The 13609-nt window shown below is 40.2% G+C and overlaps 1 protein-coding gene across 1 annotated transcript; it reads left to right on the top strand.

Annotated features, from left to right (window-relative positions):
* Positions 1-552: 552 nt before the first annotated feature.
* AKINBETA1 (5'-AMP-activated protein kinase beta-2 subunit protein) lies at positions 553-13309 on the top strand. The gene is made up of 4 exons (XM_088954924.1): positions 553-1155; positions 10466-10641; positions 11683-11845; positions 12888-13309. Exons 1-4 carry the CDS (start codon positions 955-957, stop codon positions 13200-13202), a joined length of 855 nt encoding a protein of 284 aa, XP_088811050.1. The 5' UTR covers positions 553-954; the 3' UTR covers positions 13203-13309.
* The last annotated feature ends 300 nt before the right edge of the window (positions 13310-13609 follow it).

Below are 13609 nucleotides of genomic sequence, written 5' to 3'. Positions count from 1 at the left end.
TATTAATAAAAAAAATTAATCAATTTTGGGCGTATTTAAATAGCCCCATAGTTGATTTTCTTTAAATAAAAAACAAAAAATTTGAAAAGCAGCTCATATGGACAACTGTATTTTAACTATAATGCTAAACTTTGACATTTAATACTGGTTCACAAGGCCGGTCCAGTACTGGCCGCCGGTTGGTCTAGAAGGGGTGGACCGTCTAGAAAAAATTCTCCTGTCGTTTTCATAAATTGTCAGAAATCGTTATCCTAGTATGGACTGATCCGTCAATGAGTTAAAGATTCTGGGCATTCTCGTCATTTGAGCGCTTTTTACTGATTGATAAGATTCGGGGGCATTTGCGTCATTTGAATTTACAATCTTATCCACAAAGCCTCAAGGGTTCCGAGTTCCAACAGCACGTGCCTGTCATGCAACTAACGCCACTCGGCAACCCGAAAAAGCTTCTCAAAACAAAACAAACCCACCCAATGAAGTTCCCGCTTGGTCCTACACGTGTCAATTAACACGTGCAAACCCACGCCTTCATAAACCCCCTCCTCAAATCAGTTCGTCTTCTTCTCTCCTCTTGCTCCCTTCTCCCCTGCAAAAGATAGGAGCCGTCCATCTTGGAACCGCTCCCATCCTTCCCTCCCGGAACCGATCTCCGGCACGTTGCAGTGTCAACCTCCGTAAATAAAGGCAAGAGAGGTGGCATTTCCGTGTACCCTCTTCCGTTTTCCTGACATAACCACCACCATCACTGAGAACTGGCCATCGCCACCACCTGACCACCTTCCTCTGTTTTCTTCTTCCCGCTTGTACTCTGTAGAACAGTTCTTCAGTGTCAAAATTCGTAAATAAGGACAGCGATTGGTGGCACTTTCTGAACACTCGTCCAGCGTTATTTTTTTGTCTAGGTCTTCTCTTCCCGCAGTTCTGATTTGTAGATCTGTGAGAAGCTTCTGAGAGATGGGGAATGCAAATGGGAGAGAAGAGGGGGAGAATGGCGGCGACGATCCGTCGGTACGATCTGATGGGGAAACGGGCTTTCGCAGTGATTTCCCAGCCAACTCTGACCGCCCGGTGCGTGTGAATTCGTTGGATTCGATGGGGAACTCACCGCCCCAAAGCCCTGGTCGGTCTCGATCTCCGCTTATGTTTGCTCCCCAGGTAATCTCTCCATTTCCGCCTTTGATTATTGTAGGATTTGATGTATTCTTGACTTTTTTTTCTCCGTTTTTCATTGGTTCTGTTTATGGATTTCAATTTATGTGATTGATAGATAAATTGGTTATTTTAATCAGTTGATGTGTGGCTAGGCTACTGTGGTCTTGGAACTGATGTGTTCTGTTAATTTATGGTTGAGGGGTTGGTGGATTTGATTCATTTTCCTGTAATTTTAGGCTTGATGAGTCAATACTTGTTAGGATCTTCAATTTCTCACTTGTTGGTTGGTGATGCATTATGTGTGAAGTATTGTTAGAATCCATAGAACATGAGAACTTCAATGTATATATATCAGATAAAGGCAAACCAATAATATTTAATAATAAGAAGCTTTTTCCATTATTGCATGGTACTTGAACACCAATAATAATGCAGTATGTAATTGTCTTGTTTGTATTTCTGCCTATTTTCCACATACAACTTGTTAACTGGAGAAGGGGAAGTTCCGTGCAGTGTAAGAAGCACAACTGAAGCACAAGGAGTTCGAAGAGCTTGAGACATAAGGCACAAGGTGAGGTGTGCACCTGAACGAAGTGAGGTGCCAATTATTGGGAAAGGGAAAAGAAAACTTGATGCATTAATCCATCGAAAAAGACCAACAAGCTATGTGAGACATAACCCACAAAAGGAGCATCACCTTCAGCTCGGTGTGCCTTTTACAACATGGGTTGCTTGATGAGGGAAAAATGAAAAGGAAATCTAGAAACGTCACACTGGAGTTTGATGAAATATTTGGCTTTGATACGTCTTGGCAGTGTTAGTTCACCTTATTAGTAAAATTCATGCAAATACCATTTCAAGTTCATCTAAGAAATGCATTCTAAAAGATGGAAACTATATGCTTTTGGCATTTTCAAGTTTTATGGTGGCTGGGATTCTATAATTTGGATATTGAAACAGGATTATTCAGTTCCTTGTGATTGAAGTCTAAGGGATTGAAAACAACTTTTGGAAAAATCTTGGGCATGCTAATTGTGGGAAAGATGCAATAGGATATGACTTTTTCCCCCTTTTCTTAGCTACTTTTTTTCTCATTGTGTGGTAGTATGTGTACGACATGGTATCAAATGGATAAATGTGCATTTGTCTTCATTGCCATTTGCGTGATTCACTGTTGCTCTATTGCTGCCCTTGTTCTTTTTCCCTTTCTGTTACTCTGTTATTTCTTTATTAGTATAAAATTGTAGCCTTCTTTAGTTACTAATAATTTTTTGACATGCAATTGATCTATTAAATACTTATGATATGTTGGTTTCGAAATATTGGAATTAATTGATTAAGAGTGCTATTGTCTTTTAGATACACTGATTTGCTATGTTTTGAGAGGAAAATGGGTGTTAGTAGTAAAGATTATTGCTATTTTTTCACATGCATTCTAATTGTTATTTACAATTATAAAATAATCTAGAATTTATATATTTTTTTCCTTTATTCTGTTGCCTATGTAGCTAGGTGATGCCCAGGTGGGGCAACATTAGGCCGCTTAGTTGCCTAGGTGGGGTGCCTAGGCGGCAGCTAGACGGTAAAAATTTTATATAAATAATTAACTTGTTTCTAGTTCCCTAGTTTTATATACCATTCAGCATACATATTATTTGAAACAATAGCAAGTCTCTTTATTAAGAACATTGAATTTCCTCTAAAAATGTGGCAAATTATCATACCTAAAAGATAAAAAACTTTTAAATATATTAATTTCATTATTTTAAAAAATTATACTATTATAATAAGTATTTTTTATCAGCAACACAAAAATTGATTCATTAGATTAAAAAAGCATATACAAGTATACAACAAGAAGTCGTGGGCAGAAACAAGAAGCCCAAAATAATTTATCCCACTAATTACAAAACAGTCCAGAACATAGATTGTGTTTGAACCCCTTGTTTAGCTAGACCATCAGCCATGCTGTTAGCTGATCTCCTAATCCACCTTATTTTGATCAACATGTCTCTAGATTTATGCTTGAAGCACCTGTGCTCAATCCTTAGCTTCCATATTACTCCTTCACCCTTCTTCATCCAATTCATAACAATTTTTGAATCTCCTTCAATTATAATCAGTCTGTGAATCCCCATTTCTTTAGCTTTTCCTACTCCATACACTGCTGCCATCAACTCTGATCTCACCACATCATGCTGAACAGGACCTGAGAAGTGAGAACTTGATCAAAATATTTTCATTCTCTTCCCTTATTACCCCACCAATACCCAATGGACCACGATTTCCCAAACAGCTACCATCAAAATTTAATTTCTTCCACCCAGTAGCTGGAGGAGACCAGACCTCATGCACTAGATCTCTTCCGGATGCAGTGTTAGCAATTGTTCCCCATGATCTTAAGAAATCTTATATCCTAAAATCAGCAAACAGCTTTAAGGTTTTCACCCAATGTGACACCCTTAAAGTTATCACTTCAATCACAGTTTCTTTTCTTCTTTCCTTGTCATAAAAAAATCTTAGGTTTCTTTTTTCCCAAATTGTCCAAGCTACTGCTGCTCTAGTGAGAACTAAAGAAGCCTTCCAGATTATTAGGGGGAGTCCAAGTGCAGCCAAACAGAGAGGAAAACCACTCCCAAATATAGTTAGCAAAAGGACAGGAGATTAAAAGATGAATATAGTCTCACCATGCAGCTTACATAAGGAGCACCAGTTTGGGGACAACCACCAATTTGGTCTTTTCCTCTGAAGCAGATCACAGGTATTAATGGTGCCATGGAACACTCCCAACAGAAAGCACTGACTTTAGGAGGGAAGGGCTGAAACCAAGTCTTCTTGGCAGGGAAAGAAAGAGAGGAGGAGGTAGCAACAAGAGAATTCAAAAAGGACTTGCAAGAGAAGGACCCTGCCTGACTAAGTACCCGCGCTCTAGAATCTGACCCACTATCCCCTAAGACCATTGAATTCAACAAGTTAACCAAAGTAAAGATACTGAAATTTCAGATTCTCTCAGATTTCTAGTAAGACCCAAATTTCAACTCAGGTTTAAAAGGGAAGAGGATATATATATATATATATATATATATATATATATATATATATATATATTTATTTATTTATCAGCCAAGGTAAGTTTTATTAATCACAGTGTGAAATTTGAGCTTACAAATTTGTGGGTAGTTTACCCACACTCATAGGAGTAAACAAATACAACCAGAGTTGCAATCCCCCAAAATCAACCTTACAATTTAGCCCAAAATAAGTGCTGCCTGTTTGCCCCCTGTTTAGCTAAAGTATCTGCCATGGCATTTGCAGTTCTTCTCACCCATTTAAAAGTAACACTTAGTTCCCTTGTTATCATTTCAACTTCCCTAATCCTTTGCCTGTAAACCCAAGTGGTTTTTCTGTGAAATTTTGTCCAGGATGTACTGATAAATTCACAAATAGGTTTTCCTTTTAGACTAGAAAGAGCAAAGAGGGAAGGGAAAACCTTAGAAAGGGGGGCATCGCCGATCCAAATGTCCTCCCAGAATCTAATTTTCTGACCCAAAGCCAAGTGATACCTTATGTAGGGAAGAAACAAAGGAAGAATGTCATGGATGGCATTCCAGGGAGCAGCAACCAACTAACTCTTTCTCTAGCAAACCTCTAAATCCATTTGCCCATTAAAGCTTTGTTAACAGTTTTCAGGCTTCTCACCCAAACCACCTTTTTCCTTTGGAGTACAAACCCGTTTTCAACTGACCAGATGGATTTTCTTTTTCTCCTTCCAACCTATCCAAAGGAAATCCCTCTACAGTTTCTAATTTATGAGCCACTTTAGTGGGTATTGGGAAGAAGGAGAGGAAGTAGGAGGGAAGATTAGAAAGAGAACTTTTTAGGAGAGTAATTCTACCCCCCAAGGAAAGATATTTGGCTTTCCAGGAAGCCAATTTCTTTTCTAATCTTTCCACCACAGGTTCCCATATTAGGGAGGAGGAACACTTAGCCCCCAAGGGGAGGCCTAGGTACATTGTTGGCGAAAAACCAATCTAACATGCAAGAGCTTCTGATAGAGTTTCAAGATTCTCTATCTTCTCCACTGGAATTACTCTACTCTTGGCCCAATTTATTCTCAAGCCTGTCACCACTTCAAACCAACTCAGCACCCCAAGCAAGACCTCCAGTTGATCTAGATCTGCATCAATAAAACACAAGGTGTTATCTGCAAACTGAACTAATTGAACTTTTTCTCCTCCTGGAGCTGACTCAAATCCCTTCCACAAACCCTCTTCACCAACTCAGTTAACAAATCTTTCCAGGAAGCCTTTTTTTTTTTTTGATAGGAAATGGTAACTTTCATTAGATAATTAAAAAGATTACAGGCTTACCACCCACAAAAAGGATGGAAAAAGAAAATAAAAAAATTACAAACAGGCCCAAAACAAAGCCTCCCTAGTAACTCCTTGCTTAGCTAAAGTGTCAGCCATTCCATTTGCTGACCTTCTTACCCAATTAAAGTGCATTCCAGGAAGCCAATTTCTTTTCTAATCTTTGCACCACCAGGTCCCATATTAGGGAGGAAGAACACTTAGCCCCAAGGGGAGGCCTAGGTACATTGTCGGCAAAAAACCAATCTGACATGCAAGAGTTTCTGATAGAGTTTCAAGATTCTCTATCTTCCCCACTGGAATTACTCTACTCTTGGCCCAATTTACTCTCAAGCTTGTCACCACTTCAAACCAACTCAGCACCCCAAGCAAGACCTCCAGTTGATCTAGATCCGCATCAATAAAACACAAGGTGTTATCTTGCAAACTGAAGCAATTGAACTTTTTCTCCTCCTGGAGCTGACTCAAATCCCTTCCACAAACCCTTCACCAACTCAGTTAACAAATAAAGACTATCTCCATTATACAAATAAACAGAAGAGGGGAAAGGGTGTCCCCTTGCCTGAGACCTCTAGATCTTTTAAAGAAGTCAGCTAGTTCTCCATTTACTAGAACTGCAAATTTGGGGGAAGAAACACGTACTTTGATTCAGTTCCTCCATTTCTGTCCAAAGTTCATCTTCTCCAAAACAAAATCTAAGCATTTCCAGTTGACATGGTCATAGGCCTTCTCCAAATCCAGTTTGCAAACCATCCCTGAAATACCCTCCCTTTTCATTGAGTCTATCAGCTCATTTTTCCATCAGAACACTGCCTAGCATCTGTCTACCCAGCACAAATGCAAAATGATTCTTTGCAATCACAATACTCAGAATTATTTTCAATCTTTCTGCTAGAACCTTTGCCAGAATTTTATAGAAACTATTCAGCAAATTGATGGGTCTGAAATCTTTGATGTCAGTGGCCCCTTCCACCTTAGGAATTAAGGAAATGAAAGTGGAATTTAGGCTTTTTTCCTGGGCTGCAGTTTGATGGAAATCTTGAAACACTTTCAATCTTTCATCAGATCCTCTTTCACCACCTCCCAACACTTCTTATAAAAAAAGACTAGTGAGACCATCCGGCCCTGGGGATTTATCAACTTTCATATTCTTAATTACTTGCCAAATTACAGCCTCTGAGGGGTGGGGGGGAGGCTTCCAAGTCTCTTTGCTGCGATTCAGAAGTCTTCCTAAAACCAAGACCATCTGGGAAAGGTCTTCTAGCCCAATTTTCCTTAAGCAACTCTGAGAAATATTTGATGGCAATAAATTTCATCTCAGCTCCATTCTCTCCCACTTGGTCCTCAAATTCCAATCTCTCGAGCCGATTGAATCTATTTCTTGCACTTGCCATCTTATAGAAAAAAACTAGAATTCCTGTCCCCCTCCTTAAGCCATTTGACCTTGGCCCTTTGCATCCATTCTAATTTGTCCTTAAAAGCCAAATTGTCAATGGTCATTTTTGCTTCCAACCTTCTCTTCCTTTCTTCCTCTATTAGAGGTCTGTATTCCTCAGCCAAGTCCAAATCTTTAATCACTTCAAGACACCTTTTTTTCTTTGATTCTGATGCCCCACAGAACTCCAACCTCCAAGATTTCAGGGTCTCCTTAACTAATTTGATATTTTTTGCAAATTTGAAAGAACTTGGTGCCCTCTAGCTGAAGATCAGTCCATTTGGAGCTCAAAAGGGGAACCAGCTCTACCTCTTCAAACCACATATTTTCCATCTTGAAAGGGATTTATTATTTTACCTTGTTTACCACATACCAACTGAATAGGAGAATGGTCCGAAATTGGTCTTGGGAGGGCCACTTGTTTTGAAAGGTTAAATGCATTCTCCCATTCCAGAGATATAAGAAACCTATCTAAGGGGGGGTGTTCTGTAGTGTGGATGAGAAGTGGTAGGGACCAATCCACACCACACCACAGTCCACAACTGTTCTAAACTGTGGACAAACTGTGTGGACTGGACCAGTCCACACCCACAGTGGCGTTTTGTAGTGTGGTGTGGACCAGTCCACACCACACTTTTTTGATTCCATGTATCTCATGTACATTTTATGAATGATCTACACCAACATTTTAAAAAATGACCCGGAAATGGAACCGTTATGGCCACCGGTTTCCAGGTTGATGGTCCGACCGTCCGATTCGAATGGACGGGCCCGTTCAAACAAACAAATTAAAAAAATTAAAAATAAATGGTAAAAAATCGTTGAACGAGTTGATGGTTTGACCGCTCGGGTCAACGGGTTGATTTTTTCAACGGTTTTTAACCAGAAACTGGGTTGGGGTAAAATGGATCCGCTTGCCTGGACGGTTCCCAAGCTGAATAGTACAGCCGTCCAGGTCAACGGCGGTTCGAAAACCTTGATCTACATAGTTAATCATAAATATCTAATTTTTACATTTTATATGATAAATATATTGAAAAAATGCATCAATGAATTAATATCAACCAATAAATATTAATTTTTTTTATAAAAACAATAGTAAAATAGTTAAAAATTTAAAAAATATATTTTAAATATTTTAAATATAATTTTATTGATAAAACATTAAAATTAAAAAAATAAAAATTAAGTAAAATAATTAATATTTTATTGATAAAAATATTAAAATGTGAAATAGACAATAGGGTAGCCTTTCAGGGAAAGTGTGAAGTAGGGGATCAAAAATCAAGTATGGACGGTCCCCAACCACAAGGTTTTACCATGGATGAGAAATTGGGATGTGGACAGGACTTGTCCATGCTATATTGGGGTGTGGATAGGACAGGTCCTGTCCACACCCAGTCGAACGCAACCAAATCCCATGGACGGGACCGATTTAAGTGGTTCCGAACACCACCTAGCTTAACCAACACTGGGGACCCTTGGTTATTGGTTCAGGTAAACTGAGCCCCCAATAGAGGAAGGTCGATAAGGTCAAAACAATTCACAAAATCTGCAAATCTTCTCATATCCCTTGTACACCGATTCCCTCCCTTCCTTTCCTCCTAGAATCTAACCACATTAAAGTCCCCACCTATAACCCAAGGAATGGAGTGTGCCCCTCTAGCTTCAGCAAGGTCCTCCCATAAACTCTCCCTCTCCACACTATTCGTTGGACCGTATACATTAGTAAACTACCCTTGACAGCCTCCCTCAAACTCCAAGATTACCGAGACTGAGAAATCACCAACTCGAGAAGAAACAAGATTACACCTTTGATCTGTCCCAGAGAGTAAGGATACTCCCATCACTTCCCCTCGCTAGCTTACCCATCTCACTTGACCGTCACCCCAAATACTCCTAATTATTTCAGCCTCCACTGAGTCCAGTTTAGTTTATTGGAAGAACACCACATCTGACTTCCACCTTTTGAGAAAATCACAAATCACCATCCTTCTCTTGCCTGACCTCAACCCCCTCACATTCCATGAAATAATTTTTAAATCCATAAATAGAGAGACAAGAAGCCCCCCTCACCCTAGCATTAACCCTTCTTCCCCCCTCTCCCCCTTACCTGCCTTATCATTCAAGCCTCAGACCAACCTCATAATTTCCATGTTTTTCCCCCATTTCCACTTTTTTTTTTTGCATTCAGTTTACCCTTTTCCTCTAACCATCGCCATTCTATCTTTTCTAAATAACTCATCATTTCTTCCTCCATGCCCACAATTGACACCCCCAAGAACTTTCCCAATCCCAAGATCTTAGAATTCGCCCACGCCGAGTTGGCTTCCACCCCTTTTCCTTTGCCTCCCTCTTTCCCACTAACAACCCTTCTGCCCTCTTGACCTTCCGTCAACTCCAAACCAATTTCTCCTCCCCCCCACTCCAAAAGATGTACCTTGTTTTCATCATCTTGTGGGCCATGCATCGCCCCTGGAACTTGAGTTTCCTGATCTCTTATCACTGCTAGTGGAGTTATTTCTGCCAGCAGCACCTCTGGAGCAGGAACAGTCGCCAGGATTAGAGTACCATCTCCACTGCCACACGATGCTGGAGGAGTCTTCATCGACTGATCTTGCCCTTATGAACGTAGCCCCGATGCCTGTGTTCTCTGTTCAGCCGTGCCTCTTCTGTCTGAACGTTGAGTAGGGCTTCTACTACCTTCTATTGATGGTTGAGCACCAATTTGGAGCCAGTTCAGGTCAGAGGGGGAAGAGGATCCATTTTTGACCTGTGTTCTCTTGGTCAGAACCAAATCTGGATGGGGCCAAACAGTAATATGTTGGTCCTGCGCAGAATTTTCCCCTATTTGAACTCTCAGCGAGATTTGTTTTTCCAAAGCTACACCTCCTCTATCTCCATCCTTTGCCAACACCCCACCACCTGTCGGCCTTTTCGATTAAAGAGAATCTCCAGCTGGCAGCAACTCCAGTTCCTGGAGACATTCCATCAAGGTTTCTTTTAACCAGTTTTCTGAGACACTCGCCCAGTTTTGATCTTTATTTGAAATTTGAAGCTTTCCTTTGCTATCAGCTGAATCTGAAGACTCCATCCGACGGTTGGCAAGAGAAGGATCATCTTCCGGATTCACCCGTGTGATACGACGGGACTGAGCCTGGTCCATCCGCATTATGGGCTGCAGGTCTTCCCCTCTCTCCCCATTCATCTTCTCCCTCTCCGGCGAACTCCCCTCACCACTGCCTTCCTCTTCTTCGTCAACAAGAACCAAGGTTCTGTTTAATTTATTTATGAGTTGATTTTGTTGTACTTACCTTTTTTTTAATGATTAAATAAGATGATTTCCTAGCTGTTTTGTATTTTCTGGGGTTTCAATTAGTCTAGGTGTTTGGAATTTAGGTATTGCTATATAAATGTGGGGATAGAGATTATTGATCTTGAATATTGACATGAAATCTGATTGATATCTTGTGAATGGATAGACTGACCTGCTTATGTGCTTTTACAGATTCCTGTAGCCCCTCTGCAGAGAGCTGATGCCCCACCTGTTTTCAATCAAATGTGGCTGAATGAATCTCCTGATGAGCAAGATCCTCCTGAGCAAGGAATTCCCATAATGATCACATGGAATTATGGTGGTAATGATGTTTCTGTGGAAGGATCTTGGGACAACTGGACATCAAGGTATGCTGAAGTTTCTCTTTTTGCCCCCCTTAATGATCTTGCTTAGTGAAAGTTGAGGAGATGTCTTCTGCAGTTGAGATCATTGTTGCATTGACATGGACATGGGAGTCTGAATCCAACATATGTCGAATATGGACTCACAGACATGTCTGTGAAAAAGTATATATGATTAAAATATTTTATGTTTTTTGAATTCTAACATTATATACGTGCAAAAGGGGGTTTAAAATGTTGCATCTTGTACGGGCCCATGCCCCATCCCAAACCTAGACTTACCCAGCCTGCAATTATACATTAGCTGGGCTTGGATTTTTGGTCCTTGGGCTGGGCCTGGACCCAAAAGTTCAAGGCTTTTTATTTTTCAAGCTGGACCCGGGCTGGCCCTTCGGTAGCCCAAACCCTGTCCAACTACCTACATGCATATATGCATGTATAGACAAACATTTATATGCACACACACACACAATTTTTTTTGGGTAAACAATACATATATGCATACATGCATACATTTATATCAAATTTTAGTGTGAGCTGATTGACCAACCTGAGCCTGGCCCTGGCCCTGGCCCGAGCCCAACCTGAGTGCATCAAATTTCAGTGCAGGCTTTACCTGGGTTGAACAGATCATGCTTGGCCTCAGGCTTGGTTTGAGCTTAGGCCTCTTAGGTTGGGTCTAAACTGAGTTTAAACCCAGCCCAGCCTGTTCGACTTGCACCCCCACTTGTGTCGAATAAGCTAGGAGATAAAGAGGAAATGTTGTGAAGTATATACTAAAGAGTCCATTGAATGTTGGAATCTGACACAGACATGTCCATTTAGGAGAATCCGTGCAACAGTGGTAGGAATGCAACTTTGGCGGGCTTGTGTGGGCCCTTGTCAAAATTTGAATGAGCCTGGTCCAAAGGGCCAAGCCCAGACCAGTGTAAAATTCCAACTCAGGCCAACTTGAGTTGTACCCCTAAACACTGTTTTAGATCCTACAGAAACTACTTTCATGTTAAACATCTTCAACACATACTATGTCTATACTTTTTTGTGCAGGAGGAAACTGCAAAGATCGGGTAAGGATTATTCTATCCTGTTGGTCCTTCCATCAGGAATATACCAGTACAAGTTCATTATTGATGGCGAGTGGAGATACATTCCAGAACTACCTTACGTAGCTGATGATACGGGTTGCATATGTAATCTTCTTGATGTGAATGTAAGTAATTCAATCCGTATCCTGCCACATAAGTTTGTGCAATCTGGATATTTTGAATTGTTCACTATAAAAAACTGACATTTTTCAAAAAAAAAAAAATTGCCGTTCTGAGAATGGCAAGGGTTTGCTGGGTATTTTATTTTGGCTCCTATTAACTGCAAAAGACCTTATGGCTTCCAGAATCCATATGTTTTGGCAGATCTACATATAACGTCAATTAACTCAACTATTTTTTGAAAATGTGAAAGTTACCTTGTAGCAATCATGAGAAGAACTACAGGCCTATGGAGTTTCATTTTCTTAAAAAAAAATATTTTTTCGAATTTTTCTATTCCTGACTTTCAACTTGTCACTAATCTGCCAATATAAAATTCCTAAACAACTTGGAATCCAAAAGGCAAGGGAACCATCATAAACTGAGGGTCATTCAAGTTTCCTTATCAACACTAAAAAGAAATCACCACTAAGTGATGTTTGGTGACAGGACACCCATGGAGGGCCCCTCACTTAAACTGCACATCTAGCTATTTTATGTTCTTTATATTTTGAGATTATAATAATAAGATAGACATTATTACACTAAATTAAGGGGTTATCCCCTACATTTTCTGAAAATTTTTCTTTCTTTTTCTTTTCTATGTTGATTTCTATATTTTAATATGGAATACATACTTTTTTTATAAAGATTATTGATTGTAGGTTTATATGGAACATAGAGAATTATCCTAGGATTTAAGGTTTTTTATTTTTTTGGAAAAAGAACCCATTGCCTAGGCGGCCCCACAAAGGCAACTAAGCAACATAACACCCCTGCCGCCTAGCCACACCTTGGCATCATGAAAACCATTGGCCAGCTGTTCTTTCTTCCCTCTCTATGGCTGTTGACTGGGCTTCCGCTCTTGTTGATGTGATACAGTGTAAATGAGTGGGTCTGAATTGGCTTGGCCGATTTTGGGGTGCTTGGCAGTTGTATATATTCTTTATATATTAATAAAATTTCAGCTATTACTGACTAAAAAAAACGATCTTCTCTTTCTTGCAGGACTATGTGCCAGAAAATCCAGAAAGCATTGTAGAGTTTGAGGCCCCACCATCACCAGACTCCAGCTACAGTCAGCAGTTTCTGGTGGATGAAGACTTTGCCAAGGAGCCAGTGGTTGTTCCACCACAGCTACATCTGACAGTCCTTGGAATGCAGAACCCACCAGAAGCTCCAACGAAGCCTCAGCACGTCGTCCTCAACCACCTTTTCATAGAGAAAGGTTGGGCTTCTCAGTCTCTGGTTGCTCTTGGATTGACCCACAGGTTCCAGTCTAAGTATGTTACCGTTGTCCTTTATAAGCCTCTCAGGAGGTAAGAAAGAGCCCCTCCAACTTTCTGGCACTCATATTTGTACAGGGGAGCTTCACTATGCTGTTTCAACATTTGTGTTAATAGATGAACTTTACGTTCGCTTTCCTCGTATTTTTCTTGTCACATTCTATTTTCCTTTGACCATTTTCAAAAACCAATTTCACATTTTTTCCCTCATATGTCAAGTCTTTTTCCCCCCTTGAAGGCTTGAAAAAGACGAGACAAAAAAGAAAGGAGAACAAACAATAAAGGAAAGAGAAGGAAACTAAGGATGTTCTAAATTTTCTTTTCTTTTTATCATTTTTTTCCTCCTCTTCATTCTCCAGCTTGGTTTTTTCTCAAGTAGTGGAAACAATGGAAGAAGCCTTATGAAAGGCAAGGTTCAAACTTCAAAGCATTGATATGCAGCGA

Source organism: Nelumbo lutea, chromosome 7 (genome assembly GCF_056320005.1).
Source record: "Nelumbo lutea isolate HS-2025 chromosome 7, American lotus-T2T, whole genome shotgun sequence".
Classification (NCBI taxonomy): domain Eukaryota; kingdom Viridiplantae; phylum Streptophyta; class Magnoliopsida; order Proteales; family Nelumbonaceae; genus Nelumbo; species Nelumbo lutea.
The sequence above is the reverse complement of the archived record's forward strand: the minus strand, read 5'-3'. Positions and strand labels throughout refer to the sequence as shown.